At 40.4% G+C, this 21,660-nt stretch overlaps 1 protein-coding gene across 4 annotated transcripts in view; it reads left to right on the forward strand.

Moving 5' to 3' along the window:
• GPR146 (G protein-coupled receptor 146) overlaps window positions 1-20,740 on the forward strand; it is a 48,697-nt gene extending 27,957 nt beyond the window's left edge. Inside the window, exons 1-2 of one of the 4 annotated variants that reach the window (XM_048320425.1) lie at window positions 13,210-13,366; window positions 16,007-20,740. In XM_048320425.1, coding sequence (XP_048176382.1) covers window positions 16,051-17,055 — 1,005 coding nt within the window. In that variant the 5' untranslated portion in view covers window positions 13,210-13,366; window positions 16,007-16,050 and the 3' untranslated portion in view covers window positions 17,056-20,740. Of the gene's footprint in view, window positions 1-13,209; window positions 13,367-13,512; window positions 13,767-13,805; window positions 14,109-16,006 lie in introns of those variants that run through there. The other 3 variants (XM_048320423.1, XM_048320424.1, XM_048320422.1) reach the window with 3 other exon arrangements.
• The last annotated feature ends 920 nt before the right edge of the window (window positions 20,741-21,660 follow it).

Genomic DNA, 21,660 nt, shown 5'->3' on the forward strand with positions numbered 1-21,660 from the left:
AACTCAAAGCTGTGCCCATATAAAAGGCAGTGCTACAGCCAGCTAATCTAAAATTTGCAAATAAGTCTTGCTTACCTCAGCTGATTTGCACGTTCAGTTTCATTTTTTTATGTAATTACCAAAGCATTTTCAGACTTGCTATGACCAAATATGAACTTGCTGCATATTCACACTAAGATGAAACAGAAATAAACAGTCTTGAATTAATCCCATTAATATTATACCTTGCTTTACACTTAGAACAGTAACACTGAAAAATGAGAAGGGATGTCAGTGGGGATTGGCTTCATTCTGTGCAATGAACCAGGAGATCTTTGCCCACACCACAGTCTCTTTATCACGAGCCACCAACTGTTTGCATTCCTTTGAAGGTACCAGCTTAAGATAAAAGTATACTGAGGAATATTTGTGATAATCCTTTATATGAATAACCACTCTTTACAGACACTCTGCACATGGATATGAAGGGCTGAAACACACCCGCTAATTCACTAATACTGTAGTGATGCTTCAGTGAAACCACTGCAGCTCATAAAAATAATACTCTGGCAACCACAGTCCTGAAAAACTACTTTCACTTTAACCTTGTGATTTGTTAATTCCACCTGAATCACTGACTCTGCCTAAGTTACTGCATAGAGCACTCCTGAAGGGTGAACTCCTCAAAGTCATTATAATGTCGAACAAAATTGAACAGAACTTTGTCTTGGTCTTATTTAGCTTCTGTAAATAAAAAATATTACTAGAATTGTCTATCAATTAGATGTAGCAGCACATTAGGGACATCAGCACCTTAAACATATGGTGACTTAAACATCTGAGCCATTATTCTGTAAACAAAAACCTGCACTGTTCACATCCCACTTTCACATTAACAAGTTACCTGTAATTACAAACTTTAGGGCTGTGCCTTAACTTTACAGAACCATCAGCACTGAGAGACATATTCAGGGTAAGATGGACAGGGAACTGCCATATTTAATTCAGTGTATGAATCAAGCCAAAAGCATTGAACAGTATACTGCATCTGAAAATTAATCTTGTGAGGAGACCTTCAAGGCTTCTGTGATCCCTTGCTGCTTAGTGGTGACAGATAAACAGTGCATGATGTTCTCTGCGTGTGTCTCATGCTCACACCAGACTCCTGTCCAGCTGAACCTCTACCATGTGCACAGCAAAAATATCTGGCTTCTGCTTAAAGGTGTTCTGGGTCCAGGCTAATTTTCCTGGCAGGTCACTGAAGATGCTCCACCTTCACTGAGGCTTGTGCTTGCTGACTTTGCAATGAGGCAGAGTTAAAAAATAAGTCACAAAAGTAAACCTCAACATTTCCCTCAGTCCCCTTGCAGCTGTGTGGCCAGGGCCAAGTCTCAGCACAAAACCCCATCCATGGGTCTCTCCACGGATTCCTCATTCATTTTAGGGTTAATCTCCTTTAAGGTTGATAAGTAAAAGCATATCAAACTTTACTGCTCTGGGGAGGAAGGAAAATAGAAGAATTATCCGGGAAAGTTCTGTAAGTATGGATATTGTTAAAATGCGGAGCTTTATGGTCAAAGCACAGCAATCACAGCCCCACAAGTTCCCCAAGTAACTCCAGGTGATCAACCACCACTTGTCACTACAAGCTGTAGTTACAGAACGTAATTGTGTCAGGGATTCTGTATCTCTACCACTCAAACCTTGTGGAAAGTCTGCTGGACAAACCCAACCAGGCAAATGGAAAAGGTATTAGGTTATGGGCACTGCAGACTGAAAGAAGTGATGGACTGGCAGGGCCCATAAGAACAAGCAGTTGCCTCTGTAAAAGCAAGAGAGCAGCAGACTCAAAGGAGCCACATTATTGCCTCCTGCTCTCCCTGGAGACCAAAGGAGTGCTATTCCATCTCCCAATATCTGCATTTTTCTCCTGCAAAAAGCCGATATGCTAAAGTTTATGAGGTCTGAATTTCAAAAGGAAAGCATACTTCCCCTTCAACTCCATGCCCAACTGTCACTGGTATTATATCAAATATAAATCAACAACACAGTTTGGGTTTTCTTCTCTGTGTTTCAAAATACAAACCATACATCACGGCTTAACCAAATGAGGGATAAGTATGAAATATTACAACCATCAAAAAAGGAAAAGGCATAATCCTGGGCTGCCCCACACTGTCTCCTCAAAGACATGTTACTTCAGATCTTAAAGAAGTGCTTGTTTATTTAATAATTTGCCCAATTTCCAACAATAGAATATCTGATGGAAAAGACTTGCATGGGACCTACAAGCAGACCTGCTATGTGATAGACATTGTAAACGGAGACTTGAGGGGTTTTAACTTTAATATAAACAATACAAGCTTAGCCAAAGGGAACAAAAAAAAAAATGGAACTAAGGAAATACTTAGATCAATATCAATACTCAGAAAGTTCTCAGGTGTTAAACTTAGAGCCTGTCTCAGAGTCCTGTTGTGAAGTTTTAGCTTCTAAGAAACTGCAAAATTAAAACCAAGCAACTAATGGTATAAAATAATGAAACATTTATATTACATACACCAAAGAAGATACACATGCTAACAAGAATGACAAATTCTTAATTCATTTTATGGGTCAATTCCTTTTTGGTCGTAAGTAAAATCATATATTAAACTTTACTGCTTTGGGGAGGAAGGAAAACACATAAATTATTTCTTCATTACAGTTTAAAAAGGAAAATTATTTAAGGACTATTTGTATTCAAGCTAAATAGATGGAATAATGATATTACAGGCTTTTTATTCAAATGCAAAGAATTTACATTTACCTACCACCTCATTAAAGTCAGATGACAGAACAGCACCATTTTCCTTACATGATTTTCTTTTTTCCCCAATTAAAATGTTTCTTCTGAATGCTTAGAAGAATTCTGAGGTTTACAGTAAAGTATATTTTAAAGCCCACACTGGCTCTCTTTCAGGTCTAATGTTGGTTACTGTCTAAAGCCTCCAGAGGCCAAGTGGATGTTGCAGGCTTTTGCTAAACAGCCTTGTGTTTCCAAGGTGGGAAGGGATATGACTCCCGGCACACACAGCTGTGATGAGCAGCTCTGAAGAAAATCACATCTCACTAACATCATATTTTTGTCAGCTTGGCTCATTTTGCTGCAGGTCCATGACTCTGTTAATGTGCACAGAATAGCTGCTCCCATGGTCAAATTCTGTTCCTGTCCCAAAGCTCTCCCGGTTTGATGCAGCCACTGTTTGCCTCCCGTTCCGTAATGACACCAAAGGCTGAACTGTTCCCTGAACCGCAGTGTGTCCTTCCCAAAAAAAAAGGCCTCTCCAAACCCTTTCACAAGCAGGGACAGGGTACACAGCACCGTGCCTAGGGCAGGATCAGGCCCTGGCTTTGCCAGAGCCCCCTGTGCCAATAAGAGCGTGTGGCTGCATCTTAGGGGATGCTGAGCCCGTGTGCGCAGGGCAGCCACAGGGTCCAGTGCCACGCCAAGGGCACAGTGGCTCTGCCACTGGTTGCTCCTGCCACAGGAATGAGACACTGCAGCCTCTGCTGAGCTCACTCAGAAAAGGGTCTGGCTTTCATGGGCAAAATGTTTCTGCTGGCCACCAAGGGACAGCAAGGCAGTGCCTGCCAGGTGAGGTTTTAAGCAGTTCACCTTTTAGATTGCTTTTGGTTTTTAAGAGCCTAGAAAGAATTTACATAAATGCATCTAAGCCTTGGACCAGTAAAAATGAATAGTGCCACTGTTAGAAAACAATGTTTGGTTTTCAGAGAACAGTTCTTTAGGGAAAACATCACAGTTTGCATTTATCACACTCCCACTTTTATCCGGTCGGCCAAAACAAAGTTACAGTAGCTTTTCTTGTGCATATCAATTTTCATGCACATTAGGCCGGATTTCTCAATATTTCTTTAGGTGATGACTATGTGCTTTTACATTTTTTTATTAATTGCTCTGAATATACAATATCTCAATGTTTCTGTATATTAAATCTAGAAGTATTACAGAAGAGGAGAAGTATAGCAGAGGAATTGATCAAAAGTTAATCCAATTAGTCTTTAAGAGAGAAAAAAAGTTCTCAATGAAAGTGAGATCCTTATGAATATTTTATTCATGGGATAAAAATGAACATGCAGCAAATCATACTGTGAAATATTACTGCAAAGCAGATAGGCACAGCAGAAACTAATTAACTAATTAATCACAATTAGGTTGCACTTTCATTTATATTACAAGGGAAGGTAAGCCAAAGGCAAACTTCAAAGCACCAAAAATTTCCTAACTGCTTTCAGCAGAAGCTCGGAATAAGCAGAATGACTGCTGCCCTTTTAGCCTCCATAAGCATTTTTAACTACACTCATCACTGTGATTTTTGTAAATCTGTTTTCTACCGTACATAACAGAACATCTACTTTCCCTTGGGGCTCTGTCAGCTGAACTTTACATTGTTCTGATAGAAATGCTAAAGCAGCATAAAAGGCAGCACCCTATTTGTCATGCCAGCATCACATCTGTCACGTGTTTGATTGGCTCCATCAATTAAGTCCAAACAGAATTCCACGGATTTCTAAAGAAGTCAGACCGATTCTGAAGTGATGCAACAAAGTTAATCAAATGTCTGGACAAAGTGATTCATGTAAACATCAATGTTTGTGATTTGCACATCAGACTCATTCATGTGAACTCCTGCATGCAGGATCTGAACATCAGATAAGAGCTTATCAGAATATTCTGCATATTTTCCACAACAGCTACAACAAGCACGGCTCATGTAAGTGAAGACAGACAAACAGGCTCCAGTGACCTCTGTACAAACTGTGCTTTACTGTTCTCAGCACCCAGTGCCTGTGTGGGCTCTGTAAAAACAACCATTTATCAATCATTAGTAAGAAACTGGCTCTCTGACAAACTAATTACTCCTCAGGCTTCCACCCATTAGCACAGGAGGAAGCAGATTATACATTTATTTTTGTGGTGGGATGACCTTGGCTGGGCACCAGGTACCTGCCAAAGCCATTCTATCACTCCCCTCTACAGCTGGTCAGGGAGAGAAAATAAAATTCAAGCCTCATGGGTTGAGAGAAGGACAGGGATCAGAGATCACTCACCCACTGTCATCCTGAACAAAACAGACTCAGCTTACAGAAAAATTAATTACTTAACCACCAAATTAGAGTAGGGTAATGAGAAATAAAACTGAATACCTTCCCAAAACCTTGCCATGCAAACCCAGTGTAATTTTACATATCAGGGCTCCTGAAGTAACAAAGCTGCTACAGAAGTTGGTTTTGCTTCCTGAAGCAGGCAAGACTTTAAAAACAGCATGTTACCTATGAAGGACACTTAAGAAATCTCTACAAAAAAATCTGTTCAGAATTTAAAAAGTTATTTGCTGTATGGCATGTGACTGGATACACTGCAGTTAGTAAGCACTAGCATCTATTTCCATGCCATTAATGTGGCTGTAGTCCCACGAATTTGTACAAATCCTAAGCATGGCTTTCCAAAATACCATGGGATGGACACAGTGTGGGCAGCAGGTGGCTACTGGTAGTAGACTCCAGGTGTAACTTCACAGATGTTTTTGTACTGGGAGGCTTTAGGTTTAGAGTCCAGATTTACAGAGGTCTCATACTCCTTTGCACATTTCTTCCCCCAGAATTACTCTGGAGGGGTTTTTTTGCCCTGGGAAGTATTTGTCCAGCCTCATGTTGGCCTGGAAAAACAACACCCTTTAAGAGTATCTAAGGAAGCATCCCCACCCACAGGTCTGTGAAAGGATGGCCAAGGACTCAAATGGCAGCATCAAATACTTAAACCTGTCAAACTCTTTATCAGCATCCCAGAACAGAACGTGCTAAAGGTTATTTTCAAGTCTGAAATATACATATGGCTGCAGTGGGGGGTCTTATAAGAAATCTAGTTTATTGGTAGGACATTTTGATGACTAAGGGGTAAAAACCCCCTGTTGCTGATGGAGTGGGGAGTGGCACATGAGAAGCAAGAGATGGACAAATCAAAACTCATTCATGTCAGTAAGATGCCTCAAGCCCCTGGTAAATGAAAATTCTTCTTCTAAATCTTACCATCTAATAATAACCAAGCTTGGATCAGCATTAATATTATACTAGACCCCCTAGAATGTAAATTTAAAATCTTTTATTCAGACATTATAAATGGAATAAGATGTAATCAGTAATTATGCAAGTTCATCCAGGAGGGAGCTAGAAAATGCTATTTCCTTCACCAAGCAGTGAAAATTAAAAGCCACAGGAGTGTCAGGAACAAGATGTCTCAGACTTGCCAGCAATTAACAGAAAGATATGTTTATCTCCAGCGGATGTGACAAATTTTGAAGTCATTTCAGCCTTACTGTAACTCTGCTGAGGGCTGATTTTTCCCTTCAAACTCTAAACTCAAACCAGTTTTATAATTCTTATATATGCTATCTGATAAAGAACTATGTCAATATTTCTGCTTTTACTGGAAACCTGGTCCCTGCAGTCAGAATCTGTTCCACAAGAGTTTCCTACCCAGCCAACGTGATGGTCTGGTTGATAAGTCACCAAGTCACAGCTTTCACCAGTGTTTCTAATAGGAAACAGCATTATGTTATATTTTCCAGGAAAAGTACCATCTGTTCCTCCTGTCAGTCTCTGCAACTGGCACCAAAAGATCTGTGGGGAATGTTTCCGTGCTGCCAAATTTCAGCAGAGTTCCCTGCCACAAGCCCTGAGCACGGGTGAAGCTGACAAACAGTGGGAGAAGATAAGAGCTGCTGTTTCCACCCTGCCAGCTCGCCGGGCCAACTCATTTACAGAGTAATTCCAGCACAGTCCATGCACCTTTGACACTCTCTTCCTGGACTAAATTCAGTCAGCAAAGCCCAGAATTGGTATCATTTGCATTAATTTGGATTGGCGAGAATCTGTCCTCTTTACTGGGGCGATGCTGATTTACACGAACCAGAAGTACAAACATTCCTTACCTGGAACCTGTGCAATTCCAAAATGCTGGAAATGCAGAGATCCTGGCACTTGCTATCTTGTAAGAAGAGGTGCAAATGACCTGTCTGCATTTATTAAAAGACAGTACCTAAACAAAGAATTTTACCATAAAACTGTCTTTTATATTATCTCAAATATTAAAAAGGCCTCAGCAGAAGTTTCTAGTATCTAATGACCTTTAGATAAAAATGGGAACACATAAGTTTCGTAAATGTTTTTTCCCCAAAACTAGTCTTAACTGACCTGCTGCTCTACAGTTTAAGTGTCTGTAGATACTGGGGGCAAAACTCCTTATATTGAAACATGGATGATTTTAAGTTAAGAAAGATTAATTAACGAAATTTATCTAGTCTATTAGCTTCCTGAAGTCAGAACAAATGAACTAAATACTGTCATTAAAAACAGTGAGATAAAGTGTCTACTAAGTCCCAGCTGCTCTGAACATCAACATCACAACAGTAAAGATGCTAAAGGTGTCTGTAACCTTTCTTAGATCCACTGAGTTGCAGTATTTCATACAAAAAGAATCTGCAACTTACATTCAGTTTTAAACTGAAGGAAATTATTTGCTTGTGTGCTCTCCCAGAAACTGACTTTTTCTGTATTTTTTAATTAATTCTTTTGGTTTCTGTGGCTCACCAGTTATAAGTACATTGAAAATTCTCACGAAGGTTAAATTTTTTTTTAAGTTTGTTTTCAGTGAAGCAATTAAAAGAATTAATATATATACATAACAACTTCCAGTCATCCTGACACTGAATTTTATTTAAGGTTGTTGCTACTTAGTTTTAAAGTAGAATGGCTGCATCAAATTCAGCTTCCAAGTGCTCTGAAAGCATGGAGCAGAAGTGCAGCAGTGCTAACTGGCTGTTCAGCACTCTGAACGGCGCCATCTACTCTGCTGATGCTTAAAAACTGTCACTTCTTGTATTCCAACTGGTCAGCTTTATAAAATCCAGAACCCAAAGCACCATACGTAAGCTGATTTTCTAATACTGCATTCATTCTAATTATTCCTGTTATTTAATACGCTGTAAGTTCCTGGAAGTGAATATGAATACTAGGAAAATTACTGGAGTTTTGTTTTGCACATAACTTAATTTTTTTTAAAAAGTATTATCTAGTGGATATTTGGGCATCTCCAAACTCTATCTCATTTCAGGACCCCTGGCAGCTAAGGATGAATACAGGTAACCACTTTGTAAATTCATTTTGCCTGAGGGAATCCCCACCTTTAGAACTGCACAAAAGCAAGGTATTTCACTTTCTGCAGTGATGAAGTCTTTAAGTATTAAAAGCTGCACTGTTCACTCTAGAGTGAATTCTTTCTCGCTGCACAGAAACGTTAAAAAAGAAACAATATCATGTTTTCCACATAGAAGCTCTTAGAGAATTCAGTGATAAAGCTAAGTCAGGAAGAGGTGGAGCAGCCCATCAGTGCCACTCATCCGATGCTGGGACAGGGAGAACTTAACAAAACATGAGTGAGTTTATGGAGTTAACCCGTGCAGAGCCCCTGGTGCAGCTGTTCCCCAGCAGCTGCCAGGAGGGCACAGCCACTGGCAACCCAGCTCCCCCAGAGGCTCCACTGCAAAGAAATGAACAGCACAAAAAGGAGGGTTTATCTGGAGTGGCAGATGTGCCTGGCAGATAGCATCTGTGTCTGAACAAGGGACTCCTTCCACACAAATCTTCAGGGGCTGCAGTGCTGGGCTGTCTCCTCTCCACAGCACTTTTACCCCACAGGGCTTGGTTATAACAGCCTTCCAGAGCACCATGACACTGCCACTCTCCAGCAGATCTAAAGGGCTCTTAAACACACTATTTAGCAGTTTTGCTTATGGTTTCCAGGGTAGTTGATCTTTTTTGTCTTTCTTTATTAGAGTGTATTATCTGTTCTCATAAGCTTTAAGGCTGCTTAGAAATTGAGGGGGGCAGCAGGGGGGGAAGAGAACCTAAGCAAATACAATTACTCATTTCTGATGGATACACACGTTGTTCTGAGCAACCTTCTATGAACTCTGAAACAGAAGAAAGTTCTGCAGTTCTAACCTATTACAGAGTATGTGCATCCTAAAAAAACAGTTGCCATACCTTAAAATCAAGTTTTCCTCTTTCTTCCAAACCAAATGCCCATCTGAACTCATTTGTTGATGCTTAGTGACCAGCAGCAGCAATTTGCAGACTTACTTTTGACATGGCCTTACATGAACTCAGATTCCCAAAGAGCTGAACAATCTAAACAGAAACCAAATGTGCAGCTGACATTGTTAATATTAATAGTTTTACATATTATTTATATATTTAATAATAACAACAATGATAAATAACAACAACAAAAGGTCAAAACGGGAAAAAAGCATCTACTTAGCAGGTTGCCAAGAGGCCATGGGCAGTAAGCAGATTATCAGGGCACAGGTGGGATCTGAATCACCAGGTAGCTGCTATACAGATGATCTACCACAAAGACAGTGCTTACAGAACGAAAGGATAAACAAATGAGACAGAGGTTGCCAATATCTGTGGAACAGTAACAAAGTTCACCCAGCAAGTGAGAAGGGTGCCCACAAGAAGGAGTTCTGAAGACAATACATGTTCAGAATTTCTGGAAAAGCAGAGTGAGCAACCTCAAAGGGCGGCCAAAGCAAAATGCAAAGACCAATTTCAGGAACACGGGTATCTCTGTACTCGTGCCACGTGCAACGGAAATGCGCCCTCACAGTTCTTGAGAATGTCATTTTTATTGCTGATTTCAAAATACCAAAGTTCAGCCTGAGGTGTCCCACAGGAAAGTCACAAAGTAGAAGTGAAAGTGTGTCATGCGTGGAAGCCCTGTCGTAAGCTGCATACGATACTGTGTGTGTGTCATATGAGCAAATAACGATGGGAGGTGCAACGTCCATGGTAAGGGGTTCATCAGGGAGAGATAAAGAGGAAAACACTGGCCAGGCAGATGTGAAACTAAAGGGGTATTTTAAGAAACAAGGAAATGTACATAAGAATTTAGGCATGGATAGAAGGAATGTTAAAGGAAAAACACTGGTGCAAGGCAAGGCAATTACTGATAGAGCTGGAAATGGGTTCACAGCACTCAAATTGTGCAGAATCAAGCCAGGAGTAGGCAAGAGTTGGGTTATGTAAGTCAAAGATCTTGGGTTTATTGTTTTAATTATTTATTATTGTTATGCTGCTACTAAAGCAAGATATACAGCAAAGGGAAAGGGTTTAGAAAACCAAAACCTGAGCCTAATGAAGGGTGAAATGAGTGGGACCAGAAGGTTGGGTGATTGCTCTTCCATGAGTTCACTTGCCACGAGTGGCAAACTCCTTGCTCCCTCTCTTTCAACTGACCTACTCTTGCTTTTTGATTTGTACTTCTTAAAATAGCCAACACAGGCTTATTATATTCCATGCTACTTTGTATCACGTATTCTTGTTGTTTGATCATGCCTTCTCTCACCTTACATTGCACTGAATTAACCACATTACAAATGGAACCAGTATCAATTACGAACTTCCCACTTGCCAAACTGGTCAATGGTTGCACCACAAAGACATAAATGATAGGGTTGGAAGGGGCCTGTTTTTCAGCCCAGCCCCCAGTATCAAGCAGGATTTTCTTCTCCAGTCATGTTATAAGCATTTTATCTGAGCTGTATCATTGTTTTACAAACAGCAGCAACTCAGCAACTGCATGAGGAAACTACACTGTGAAACCTACTTGCCTGCACTGCTGCAATTTTTTTCCCCCTCACATCTAACCTGGGCTATTTCGTTTTTCTTTTCTGTATATCCAGCCAACAAGTCACTTGTTAATCCCTATGGTATGTATATAAGCTAGTAAGCCTGAAGAAATGTCATGTTACCCAGACTGAGAGGTAACAGCAGTGTGACACTTCACTCTCCAGCACTTCAGAATTCAATCTCTTCCCCTTAATGTACAACAAACTGTAGGTTTGTTATTTTCCAGAAATATTGATCATCCACTATTTAAAGTTTTAAGACTCAATCCATAAGTAATATTCAGCATGACACTTCCAAAAAGCACCTACCAAACCCTGACGAGGTGCTGACAATCTACTAAATCATGGTTTATATATGCACAACAGCACTTCTGGCCATGATTTTTAGTTTGCTCAGCCTAGATCTGAAGCAAATCTGTGCTGCCCAGCAAAGCTCTGTGCAGGGCCCAGCCTCCCCCAAGGCAGCACCGGGTCTCAGTCTGTAGGAATGAAGAGATCCTGTGGGAACTCAAGAAGACGTGACAAAGGTGCAAGTGCTTGGCATGTTTAGAGACTTACCTTGTTGGCAACGGCTTTATTAGCTATGTACTTTATTAGCTGTTAGTTTATAATGATACCAACAGCTTGTGAAAACACATTCAGAGGTGAGATAAACCAGGTAAGAGCTACGTCACATAGAGATGATAATAGAGCAAGTAGACAAACCATTTATTGTATAAACAAAAAAATCTGCAGAGCAAAGAGACATTGCTGCAGCTGGATAAAGGGTTGGTTTTTTAAGTCAAATAAAATAATCCGAGCGTAGAATGGTCATGCTTCACACTCTTACCCAACCTGCTCTGCAACTTGGTGCTGCATTATGAATGAAAATGTCTGAAAAAGCCTGACTGCAGCTATGGACTCTGTAATACAACTGAGCAGAATTGTCATTTTTTTCTCATTATTTAAACTTCATTTTACACATCTTTTCTAAAATAATCTTTGCCACCAATTGCTCTCAACTTTTTGTGCTGTGTTGCAGTAAGTTTTTTCTTAAGTGCTTCATGCACATTGTTATCTAAATAAAACCACCTTCAGCTTTAATGGAGTGTAAGGAAATTGGCTTTTGGCCAAGTATGAGCACTCTAAAAGTGCTTCTACATGAATACCTTTCCTACTTTGCTGATTCCCTGGTGAACTTAGGATGATTAAAGTCCTTCTAATGTTTTGAAGCACCAAAAACTTGGTGCTACAGTTTGTAACATGAAGTTATCCGCAGCACACAGACAATTCTGTCTGTGGACTATGTATCAAACAGGAACAGGGGTATTTTCTGCCATTTGGGAGCTGCGGTGGTTTTACAATATTAGTAATGAATATTCAAATACAAACTGCAGTCAGAGTAACTCAACACAAACTGGATGACCATTTTTAGACTTCACAGAATATTCTGAGTTGGAAGGGACCCACAAGGATCTAGTCCAAGTCTTAAGTGAATGGCCCATACAGAGATCAAACCCACGACTTTGGTGTTATCATCATCATGCTCTAAACAACTGAGCTAATCTCAGGTTTCGTGTTTTTCCGGTATTTATTCCATAAACACCTGCTTATTTTTTCAGTAAGGGATGCTACATTGGTGTTTATTTGCTATGGAATAAAGCCTTGGAATTTCTAAATATAACACAAATTATTTGGAAAAGGCAGCTCTCTGTTTTTGGTAATATCAGTTAAAAACATACTTCAAAGGTAGTAACTTTATTTAATTAGTCTGAGAAGTTTCCATATGAACAATGGAACAACCACAGTACAAAATTCAGTATGGCATGAACTACCAATCTGCAGTTCCAAAACTATTTCAAGAAGTGATCCATTTTAAAGTTGTGGAAAATATATACATTCACATCCATTAACTGCAAGTGACATGCAAATATCCATGAGATTAATCACCTTTTTTAAAAAGGAAGCAGAATAGAACTCATAACACCATCACAAAATGAGGGTTATGTCATAACACCTTTTCACAACACCAAAACAGTCTCCAAATTCAAAGTAAACGCTCAGAAACTTTTCTTCCTACGTGGTTTTACAAGCTGGCTCATGTCTGCCAGCACCACAAGCACCTGTGCACTTTGTTGTACGGGAATTTTTAAATACTGATTGTTCAGGATATATGGCCTATAAAAATGAAACCTCAAAGCTACACATTCTCACCCCGAGTTCAAAATAAAGCCCACGCTCTGGAACGAGGGCTGCTGACTGCACTTGCGGAGAATGGCACGGGCTGTGCATCATCCCTGGAGAACCCCAGCGCCGATGACAAAACCATAACAAACCCGCGTGCATTTTAAGCAGTAAATCCGAAAACCCAGGGACTACAAAGCGAGCCGGATCCAACAGCTCCGAGCACAGCCTCTCGCTTCTTGAAACTGGCTGTAAACACGGGAAGGGAGGGGCCAGGCGCCTGCCAAGCCAAGCAGAAACTTGTGAGTAACTTAGAGAGGCAAAACAAGTGCAGCGCAGGCAGCGGCTCCCAGCGCGGTGCCTGGCGCTGGCCGGGCCAGCACCATGTTCCCCGGGAGAGCCACGCCGGGGCCTGGCGGCCGGCTCCGTGCCTCGGGAGGGCGGCTCGGGGCAGGGCCACACGGGAATTAAAGGTGAGAGAGGCTGCGGAGCACGGCGGGGCCGTGGGAGCCGGCGGCGGGCGCGACGCGCGGTGCCGCTGCCTGCCCGGGCGGGGGCTGCGCGTCCAGCGCGGTGCCGGGCTGGGAACGGGAGGATCCGGGTAGCGCTGGGGCCGCCGCAGCCGGGGCACTGTAAACAAGAGGCTGCAGCCTCCACTTATGCAACAGAGGCAACCTGGGGCTGCAGAGCTGCCGGTGGCCGCGCAGGGAAGGGGGCAGCGGGGACTGAGCGAGCCGCGGTGCTGCGCGCAGGGCTCTGAGGAGTGACCCGGACTCTGCCGTGGTTGGGAGGGACAAAAGGCACGGCTGGGTGCGAAATGCTGAGCGGGGCCTGCGGAGCACAGCGCAGCGAGCAGGTTCAGTGCCTTCGCTGGTAAGTGAGCATTAAACACGGGGCATTTCGGCTGTAGCGGCAGAAATACCTCACCTCGGAACTTAAAAGTCAGCAAGAAAAATCTGAGAAAATGCTTTGATTTTGGATTTTATTTTTGCTCATTCCAGAGGTAAATACTGGCATTTCCCTAAGATTACTATTTAACACAGCAAATCGTCTGCCATTTCTATCATCAAAACGGAATTGTCGTGTTTAACTGCACTTACAGGACGTAAAGGAAAAAAAAGGGCAGTGACTAACACCACTTGTGAAACCAGACATCCCCCTGCTCTGTAAAATACAAAGCCTGGTAACAAAGACTGTTGATCTTCTGAGATACAGGCAAGTTATTCAGTGGCTGATGTAACTCAGTCTGGAGTAATCAAAGCTACATGCTTAAAGGATAAACCTACATAATGGAATTATGTGATTGTATCCATGCCTGTGCTTAGTCACCTTTGCACTCACGAGAAGGCGTATATTTGCAATACCTAGTTCCAGTCTGCTGCTTTGCTTGAATCGAGTCGTAACAGTTGAATGAGGTGTAGTTTTGGTTCCCTTCAACTGCGAAAAACAACAGCTTTACTTTTTCTTTCTTAAAAACTTAACAGATGCTGCCTGAAAACAACCTGGGTTGTTTTTGGTGCTCAAAAATAGAATGAGGATGGAAAGACAACATAGATATGATACAGTCCACTCATACACAACAATATAGCTGAAGAACTGATGTGAGAAAATGAACTGAAAAAGTCAAGTTTTCCCACAAAGGCGAAAACAAGCTCTGAAAACAACAGAACTTCTGGTGCTGTCACAGAAGCCACTTCTCTGAGGAAATCCAACATAGGACAGTGGAATAAAAATTTGCTTGCCTGGCTAAAATTACTGTATTTTTAGCCTGATTTCTGGCTCAGCTTATGGTACTTAGAAGAAAAATGCACACAAAACAACTGCAGTGGGAAATAAAACATGGAAGTTGACACGATTTTGGGACAAATTCTGTACTATGGCTGAAGAGTCAAAGAATTAGCACCAGGGAGATGCAGTCACGTACCCATATGCTTACAGACCCCACACAGTATAATTTAGCCATCTGTTTCATGGAGTGTAGCATGTTGTCTAGTAGCATTCATTTTCATTGCACAATGTTTACTGTGGATTGATTAAATCTTGCTCTCTCTCTGGAAAGAATCCAGGTATGTGTGCTTATACTTTGCTATAGGTGCTGAAAGGGAAGCACACAAAAACCACAGGAGTATGTGACAGACAGGGTACGTGACATGGGAAATCACCTGCTGCACCAGCTCTGCACTGTCCCTGACATGGGCTGCCATGAGTAACAGCCATGATTTTAAGGCTGTGCCTGTTTTGAGTTGTACTTCAGAGATTATTTCTTGTTTCTGCACTTTGGAAAGAGACTTTACACAATTGCTTTGAAGTTCACTTGGTTTCAGTTAAAACGCTCTCTCTTGACTGATGATAAAGCAAAGATGGCTGGGCCACAACTGCTGATAGTAGCATACTTTTTTAAAGAATTCGAGCTATTTTGAGAGGAAATGATAGCTGATTCTTGCCTTTTTGGAAACTCAGACTGCCCTGATATTAGGTTCCCTGGACTACAGAGGTCCATTGTTTTTTTGAAACTAAATGGTTATAAGGTTGGAAGTCTGAATACAAACTGACCTATTTAAAAAAAAAACAAAACCAAACTCCCCCTCCTTATACCTCATTTCCCAGTATCCTCTAGTCTTTGTCAATTTTATCAGTGATCCAGTACACATCCACCATACTGCCTTGGATGTGCCTCTTAAGAAACTCTTTTTTCAAGGTAAAGCTTATTTAACATCTTAAGAGATCTCTATTTTCCATCATATTGTGAAGATTTGTGCTTCAGCTTATATCCTTCCACTCTTCAGTAGTTACCCTTATGTATTATTAGCTATATACAAGGTACTGTTTGACAGGGTTTTTTTAAATTGTATTACTGTTCATACTATTCATTACAACTAACTTCTGTTGAGTGTCCTGTATCAACTAATTTACCACTAGTTTCATTTAAATTACAACTTCATAACATGTATTAGTCTCATGAAATTTTGAATCACAGTTGACTTTCTTCTAGACTAACAACATCAGTTATGTGACGTGTAATCTTTAAATTCAAAATGTTTTCTTCACAGTACTCTGCATTTCATTTAGAATGTAATATTTTAACAACACTTTCACTGTTTCTTGCTCTACAGAAAAGCTGGTAACCAGCAAAGAAGACACAAAAGCTAAAATCACTATGTGGAGCTGTGAAGCCTTAATCAACAGTACTGAGAACAGTGAGGACCAGCATCTCTGCCATGACTTCGACCTTGTGCTTTCCATCTTTTCCCTACTCTACCTCATTATATGTTTCCCAATTGGCCTTTGTTACAATGGCCTGCTGGTCCTAGTTAACCTCTACAACAAAGCTACTATGACTATGCCAGATGTTTACTTTGTCAACATTGCCGTTGCCGGTCTCATCATCAACACTCTGGCACCAATGTACCTGCTAGGTCTTGCCAATACAAAATGGGCCATCTGGAATTCCAACAATGAAGTTTATATTACCTTTCTTATTTTATTCAACGTCTCATCATTAGTTACCATGTACTCTACCACACTGCTCAGTCTGGACTACTACATTGAGCGTGCTCTGCCCAGGACTTACATGTCCAGTGTGTACAACACCAAACATGTCTGTGGGTTCATCTGGGGCGGTGCCATGCTCACAAGCTTCTCATCTCTCCTGTTCTACGTCTGCAACCACGTGTCCACCAAAATAATTGAGTGTTCCAAGATGCAGAACCAGGAAGCAGCAGATGCCATCATGGTGTTCATCGGGTACGTTGTACCCGCCATCGCTGTTCTCTACGCGCTGACGCTGATCCTGCGGATACGCAAGGAGGCCACGCCACTGGATCAGGACACTGGGCGCTTGGATCCATCAGTGCACAGACTGCTGATTGCCACAGTCTGTACCCAGTTCACCCTGTGGACACCCTATTACGTTATTCTCTTGGTAAGCACGTTTACTAACCTACGAGGAAGAATTCCAGATGTAAATTCCATTCAAATATTACACTTCGCCACGATTTTGTCAAAATTCCTGGCTTTCTCCAGCAGCTTTGTCATGCCTCTGCTCTACAGATACATTAACAAAAACTTCCCCAACAAATTACGACGGTTGCTTAAAAAGATACACTGTGGGAATCAAGGGTGTTCTCACGAGCGCACAGTGGTACAGCAGGTCATGACATAGGTGTGACACAACCCCTGGTGCTCTGTGACTGCCGCGCTGGGTGCTCAGTGCTGGGACTGTGACACTGCTGTGCTGGCACTCAGACATTAGAGAGTCCCAACCAAGAGGCTGGAAGGAGCTTCCATTGCAGTTGAATGCAAGAGTCTTAATTTTCCAGTAGGTGTTTGCTGAAGTGGTGTGAGGCTCTGGCCTGTGTGCTGCACTACCTGTGACATCTGATACCTTAGTGCACTGAACTGGTGACAAAGGATAAACTCTGTTTTCATGGCTCTGATCTTCCTGTCTGAAGAAATCAACTAAGCAGTTTACTGAAGTCTTGACTGAAGACACAGCACCTTGTATCTTGTATAGGAAAAGGTATTACCTTGTTTTCTGTACAAAGTGATAGTGCTATCCTTGATGAAGTAAATAGAATTTTTCAATGAAGATTATATAGATGATCTTTACTGAAGATCATATTATCCAATTATACATGTCCAAATAGTAAATGTTAATTATAAATTAAATTATTTAATTTCTTTCTCCATCACTGAATCCCCTCTAAAAGAAGCCTAATTTACTATTTTCAGAAATTATTTTCTCACACAAACTAACCTGTTTTAATGTTTATGGTAAAGTGATTTTTCTTTTAGCTACAACAAATAACAAAAATGTGTTTTAATTTTCCAGTGCTTTGTTTGTATCCTAAAACATTTCAGGAATTCAGAAATATTTATTAACTAATTCTGAGGGAACTTAGAGATGTTCGTTCCACATATTAAAATGAAGGACACAGTCATTTACAAAGTTAAATCAGAATTTAACTAGTAAAGATTGTCTGGCTAAGTGTTATGGTCCACATATGTTCATGTAACAAGAGTAATTATCTTAAAAAATAAATATGTTTATGATTAACATTTTGTATTTTCAAGGGATATGTTTGCAACAAATAAATTAAACTCTCTTTAATCTAGGACATCACTGGAGTTTTGGAAATCATATAAAATTCCCCAATACAGGAATCCCAGTCAGCAACAGCTCTTTGCTGACCTCTCAAAAAAGCCTTCCATTGGGATTCTCGGATACACAGTAAAGTCTAGTTTCACACTAGGGATGAAGAAATCCAATCCAGATCACCAAATTTTACTGATTATATGAAATACGTAAGAAACGCAGACATGCTGCAGGAAGCACATAAAGAGTTACAACAACAAAACTACAAAGCACTGACCCAAAAACTACCTGTTCTTGTGCTGCTGTTGCATTAATGACAGGAGGGGGGGGTACAAGTGAAACTGATACTCTCCCACTGGTGTGGGGCCACAAGACATTGCTGTCACTTGATACATGCTACAGCATCATTTTGTTGTTTAATCTGTCACAGCACAACTCAAATCCCATGTGACTTCATTAAAAAAATGTGACTTTTCAAGCTTCACGTATGGAGCAAGACCAGAACTGAACATTTCCCATTGCTCAGAGCACAGTCTTGTCTGGTAACTGGTCCTAGTCTGTCAGCAGAGGTACACACTGAAGTTTTACATGAAAAGCATGTGAGGAACAGACCTTTCAGACCTTTTCCCTTCAAGCAATTTCTTCCCATAGTCTTCTTTGCTTATCCTCTTTATCTACAAGCATCTCTAAGTTACCAACATCCTGGTGGAAGACTTTCCATTAATCTTTACTTTTTTAATAGCTTTTCAGATTTTATTGAATTTTTTTAACCCTTAAAGCCTACAGAGTAAATAACCTGTTTCTGTGGTGTTTTCAGTTTTAGCCTGTTGATGAAAGCCATGTTAAGGAATGAAGCTGTTCCTTATCACTGTGTCCCAGCTCACACACTCATTTATAGTGATTCTATGCTGACATACATGATACTGGCTGCTTTCTAGGTTTTGCCCCCCTTGTGAGATTTTCTATAAATTTCTATACATCTTGAGCATTCAGGCTCACTTCCACACAGAAGCGTTTAAGAACAAAATCTTTCCTTACAGCTGTCAAGCAAACAGACTCCTCCTTCCCATCTGAGGAAAATGAGGTTTCTTAATGCACCACATTAAATCTCTCATATAAAATCTGTTAAAGAAATTCTCTGCCATTATGCAGGAAGGGAGGAACTGGCTTATCTGGTGTGAATAGAGGCTTTCAGAACTGGGACGCTGCCAGAACGGTGTGGCTGAGCAGGCAGCATTAAGTGCAATTTCAACTTCCATGTTGCTTCCTCACTTCCATCTCCTCCTTCTCTTAAGGCATCTTATTTTCTGTCTCTAACAGACTGTTGCCTTTATTTCTGTTCTTTTCTCTCTGTGTTAAACTCCCTGTTTCAGATCATGGCTCTTCTATAATTTCTCTTTATTGTTTTCACTTCTCTGCACAATTTATTTAACTTTCCTTTCTCTCCCATCCCTGCTTGGTCTTGCACACCTGGTACCATTCAATACTCATGTTTACTTCTTCACACTGACTCCTTTACGATGATCCAAATCTTATTCAGTGATTGGACATGACAAACAAATTTATGTACTAAAATGGAAGCTGCTATTTAAGAGGTGTAGAAAGACAGATTTTTATGTAATTTACCCGTGGGGTATCAAATCTGGTTTTTTCCTAATCTTTTTTACTGCAACGGGTATTTGTCTGTATCCTTGATAAACACTGAATGTCATGGCAATCATACATACAACAACTTGGATAATTTAATGAACAAGACTGGTATCCACTCAACCTCCTTTAAAAGTTAATTTGATGTATTAGTTGCCTCAAAGAAACTGTGCCATGGATCTGCCTGGCTGCTGTTCTCTTGAGCAAATTCTGAACTTAATTGCAGCACTCTCACCTGGTATCTCTTAAAAAGCAGCATCCTAAAAAGAGAGAGCTTTGCAATATTTATATAAAGAACAGTAGGGGGGCAAGTGCAGTAAAATACTTAAGGAAATACAAGGTATCATAAATTAGGAAGAACTTTTATGGACAAATCTTTACAAAGTTCTCAAGAATGGGACCTTTCCATTTCAAACACCTGAAGGTTTCCGGTGACTGTATATAGGGGCTTATCTATTACACATTTAAATAGATATGAATAAAATACTGTATATATGCAAGATAAAAATCAGCCTACTGATGTAAAAAGAATCTGCAAAGAGTTTATTAAATTATTTCTTAAACTGTATCATTTAAATGTAAACCTCTGAACAGGAAGGTGTACTGTATGTTTCTGTATGTATATAATGTGTACTAGAAAGTAAGCACTAGTTAAGTGCCATTATTAACAGTGTTATTTTCTCACAGAATTAAACTTAATATTTGAGTTGACCTATGGCTTATAGCCCTCTTGCTGAAGTGCTGATTAAGTCAAATCAATGAACTAACAAAAATGTCATGCTCTGCTTCTGTGTGAGTTACTAACACAGCTAGCTCAAGACAGGTCCTTGTTGACCAACTTCATAGAGGTCCTAGTTTCAAAAGTTTACATTTCAGAATCAAATTTTGTTGGGCTCTGAAGATGTAATTTCAGTTAATTAAAGAAAGTGATCAGCCACTAGAAAATTCCTGGTTCTATTGCGATGAAGAGATATGGACTCCAATATCATGTCAAGATACTACAGAAATGGACTTTCTGGAAAGCTTCATAAAGGAAGCATTGGCTCATAATACACTCTAAATAAAAAGTGTTCAGGTATATGTGGTCAATAAAATGTGTGATTTTTTTTTTTTTGCTTTTGCTTTCTTGATAAAAACCTGTTGCAGACAAGCTTAAACCTGTGTGGCTTCACTGAATCAAAACATAACAGATTGCATGATTTGGATGTCAAATTTCCAGGACATAATTTGACATTATTAAAATCTCATTATTTATCAGCATGAAGTTGGCTGGGAATAAAAGCTAAAAGGCACATACCTCCCCTGATTTTTTTCAGCATAAAGTATCCTGCAGTTAATGAGACAGAGTTAACAGTGCACCTGGAGATCAGTGCAAACATTGGCCACATCCTGACAACTTCCTTTCCTTTGTGCTGCCACAATCAGTTTCCTGCAGAAATTCTCTTGGTTCTCAGAACAACATAAAATAACCCACACCTCTGGCATCCCAAAGAAAACACAGCTTTTAAGAATCTAAGGTACCTTATACCATATTCATTGCAGTAACCGCTGCACATAACCAAAAGATTACTCCCTGTGGATCAATTCGTTTACCCTACATATATGAAAATATTTTCTTGGCTGTACTTTCAAAATTATTCATTTGTTCCCTTTCAATGTTCTATGAACTGTAGAAAGACAGCAACTAACAGCAAACTCTATTTAAAATAGTTATTGCTAAACCCTTTTAAGAAACTCTCAGTCCAAGGCACGCCCGAGTTTTAAGTCTCAGTCAGAAATAAATGAAAATGGCAACTATCAAAGTGGAAGTTGCAATATTACACCATTTAATCAAAGCCAAGTATCTGACAGGATGCCCTTACTTTCACACAGTGTTTTAAAGGGTGTGTTCTGCTACTTTAATAGGAGAGCCAGCATCTCTGAACAACTACAGAGCAGGGATTTTCTGATCCTTCATTCCACAGAGCTTTTGGATACATCCAACAAAAAGGCTGTTTCTCAGCTGGATTAGTAAACCCCCTCATA

The sequence above is a fragment of the Corvus hawaiiensis genome, chromosome 16, assembly GCF_020740725.1.
Source record: "Corvus hawaiiensis isolate bCorHaw1 chromosome 16, bCorHaw1.pri.cur, whole genome shotgun sequence".
NCBI classification, from domain to species: Eukaryota; Metazoa; Chordata; class Aves; order Passeriformes; family Corvidae; genus Corvus; species Corvus hawaiiensis.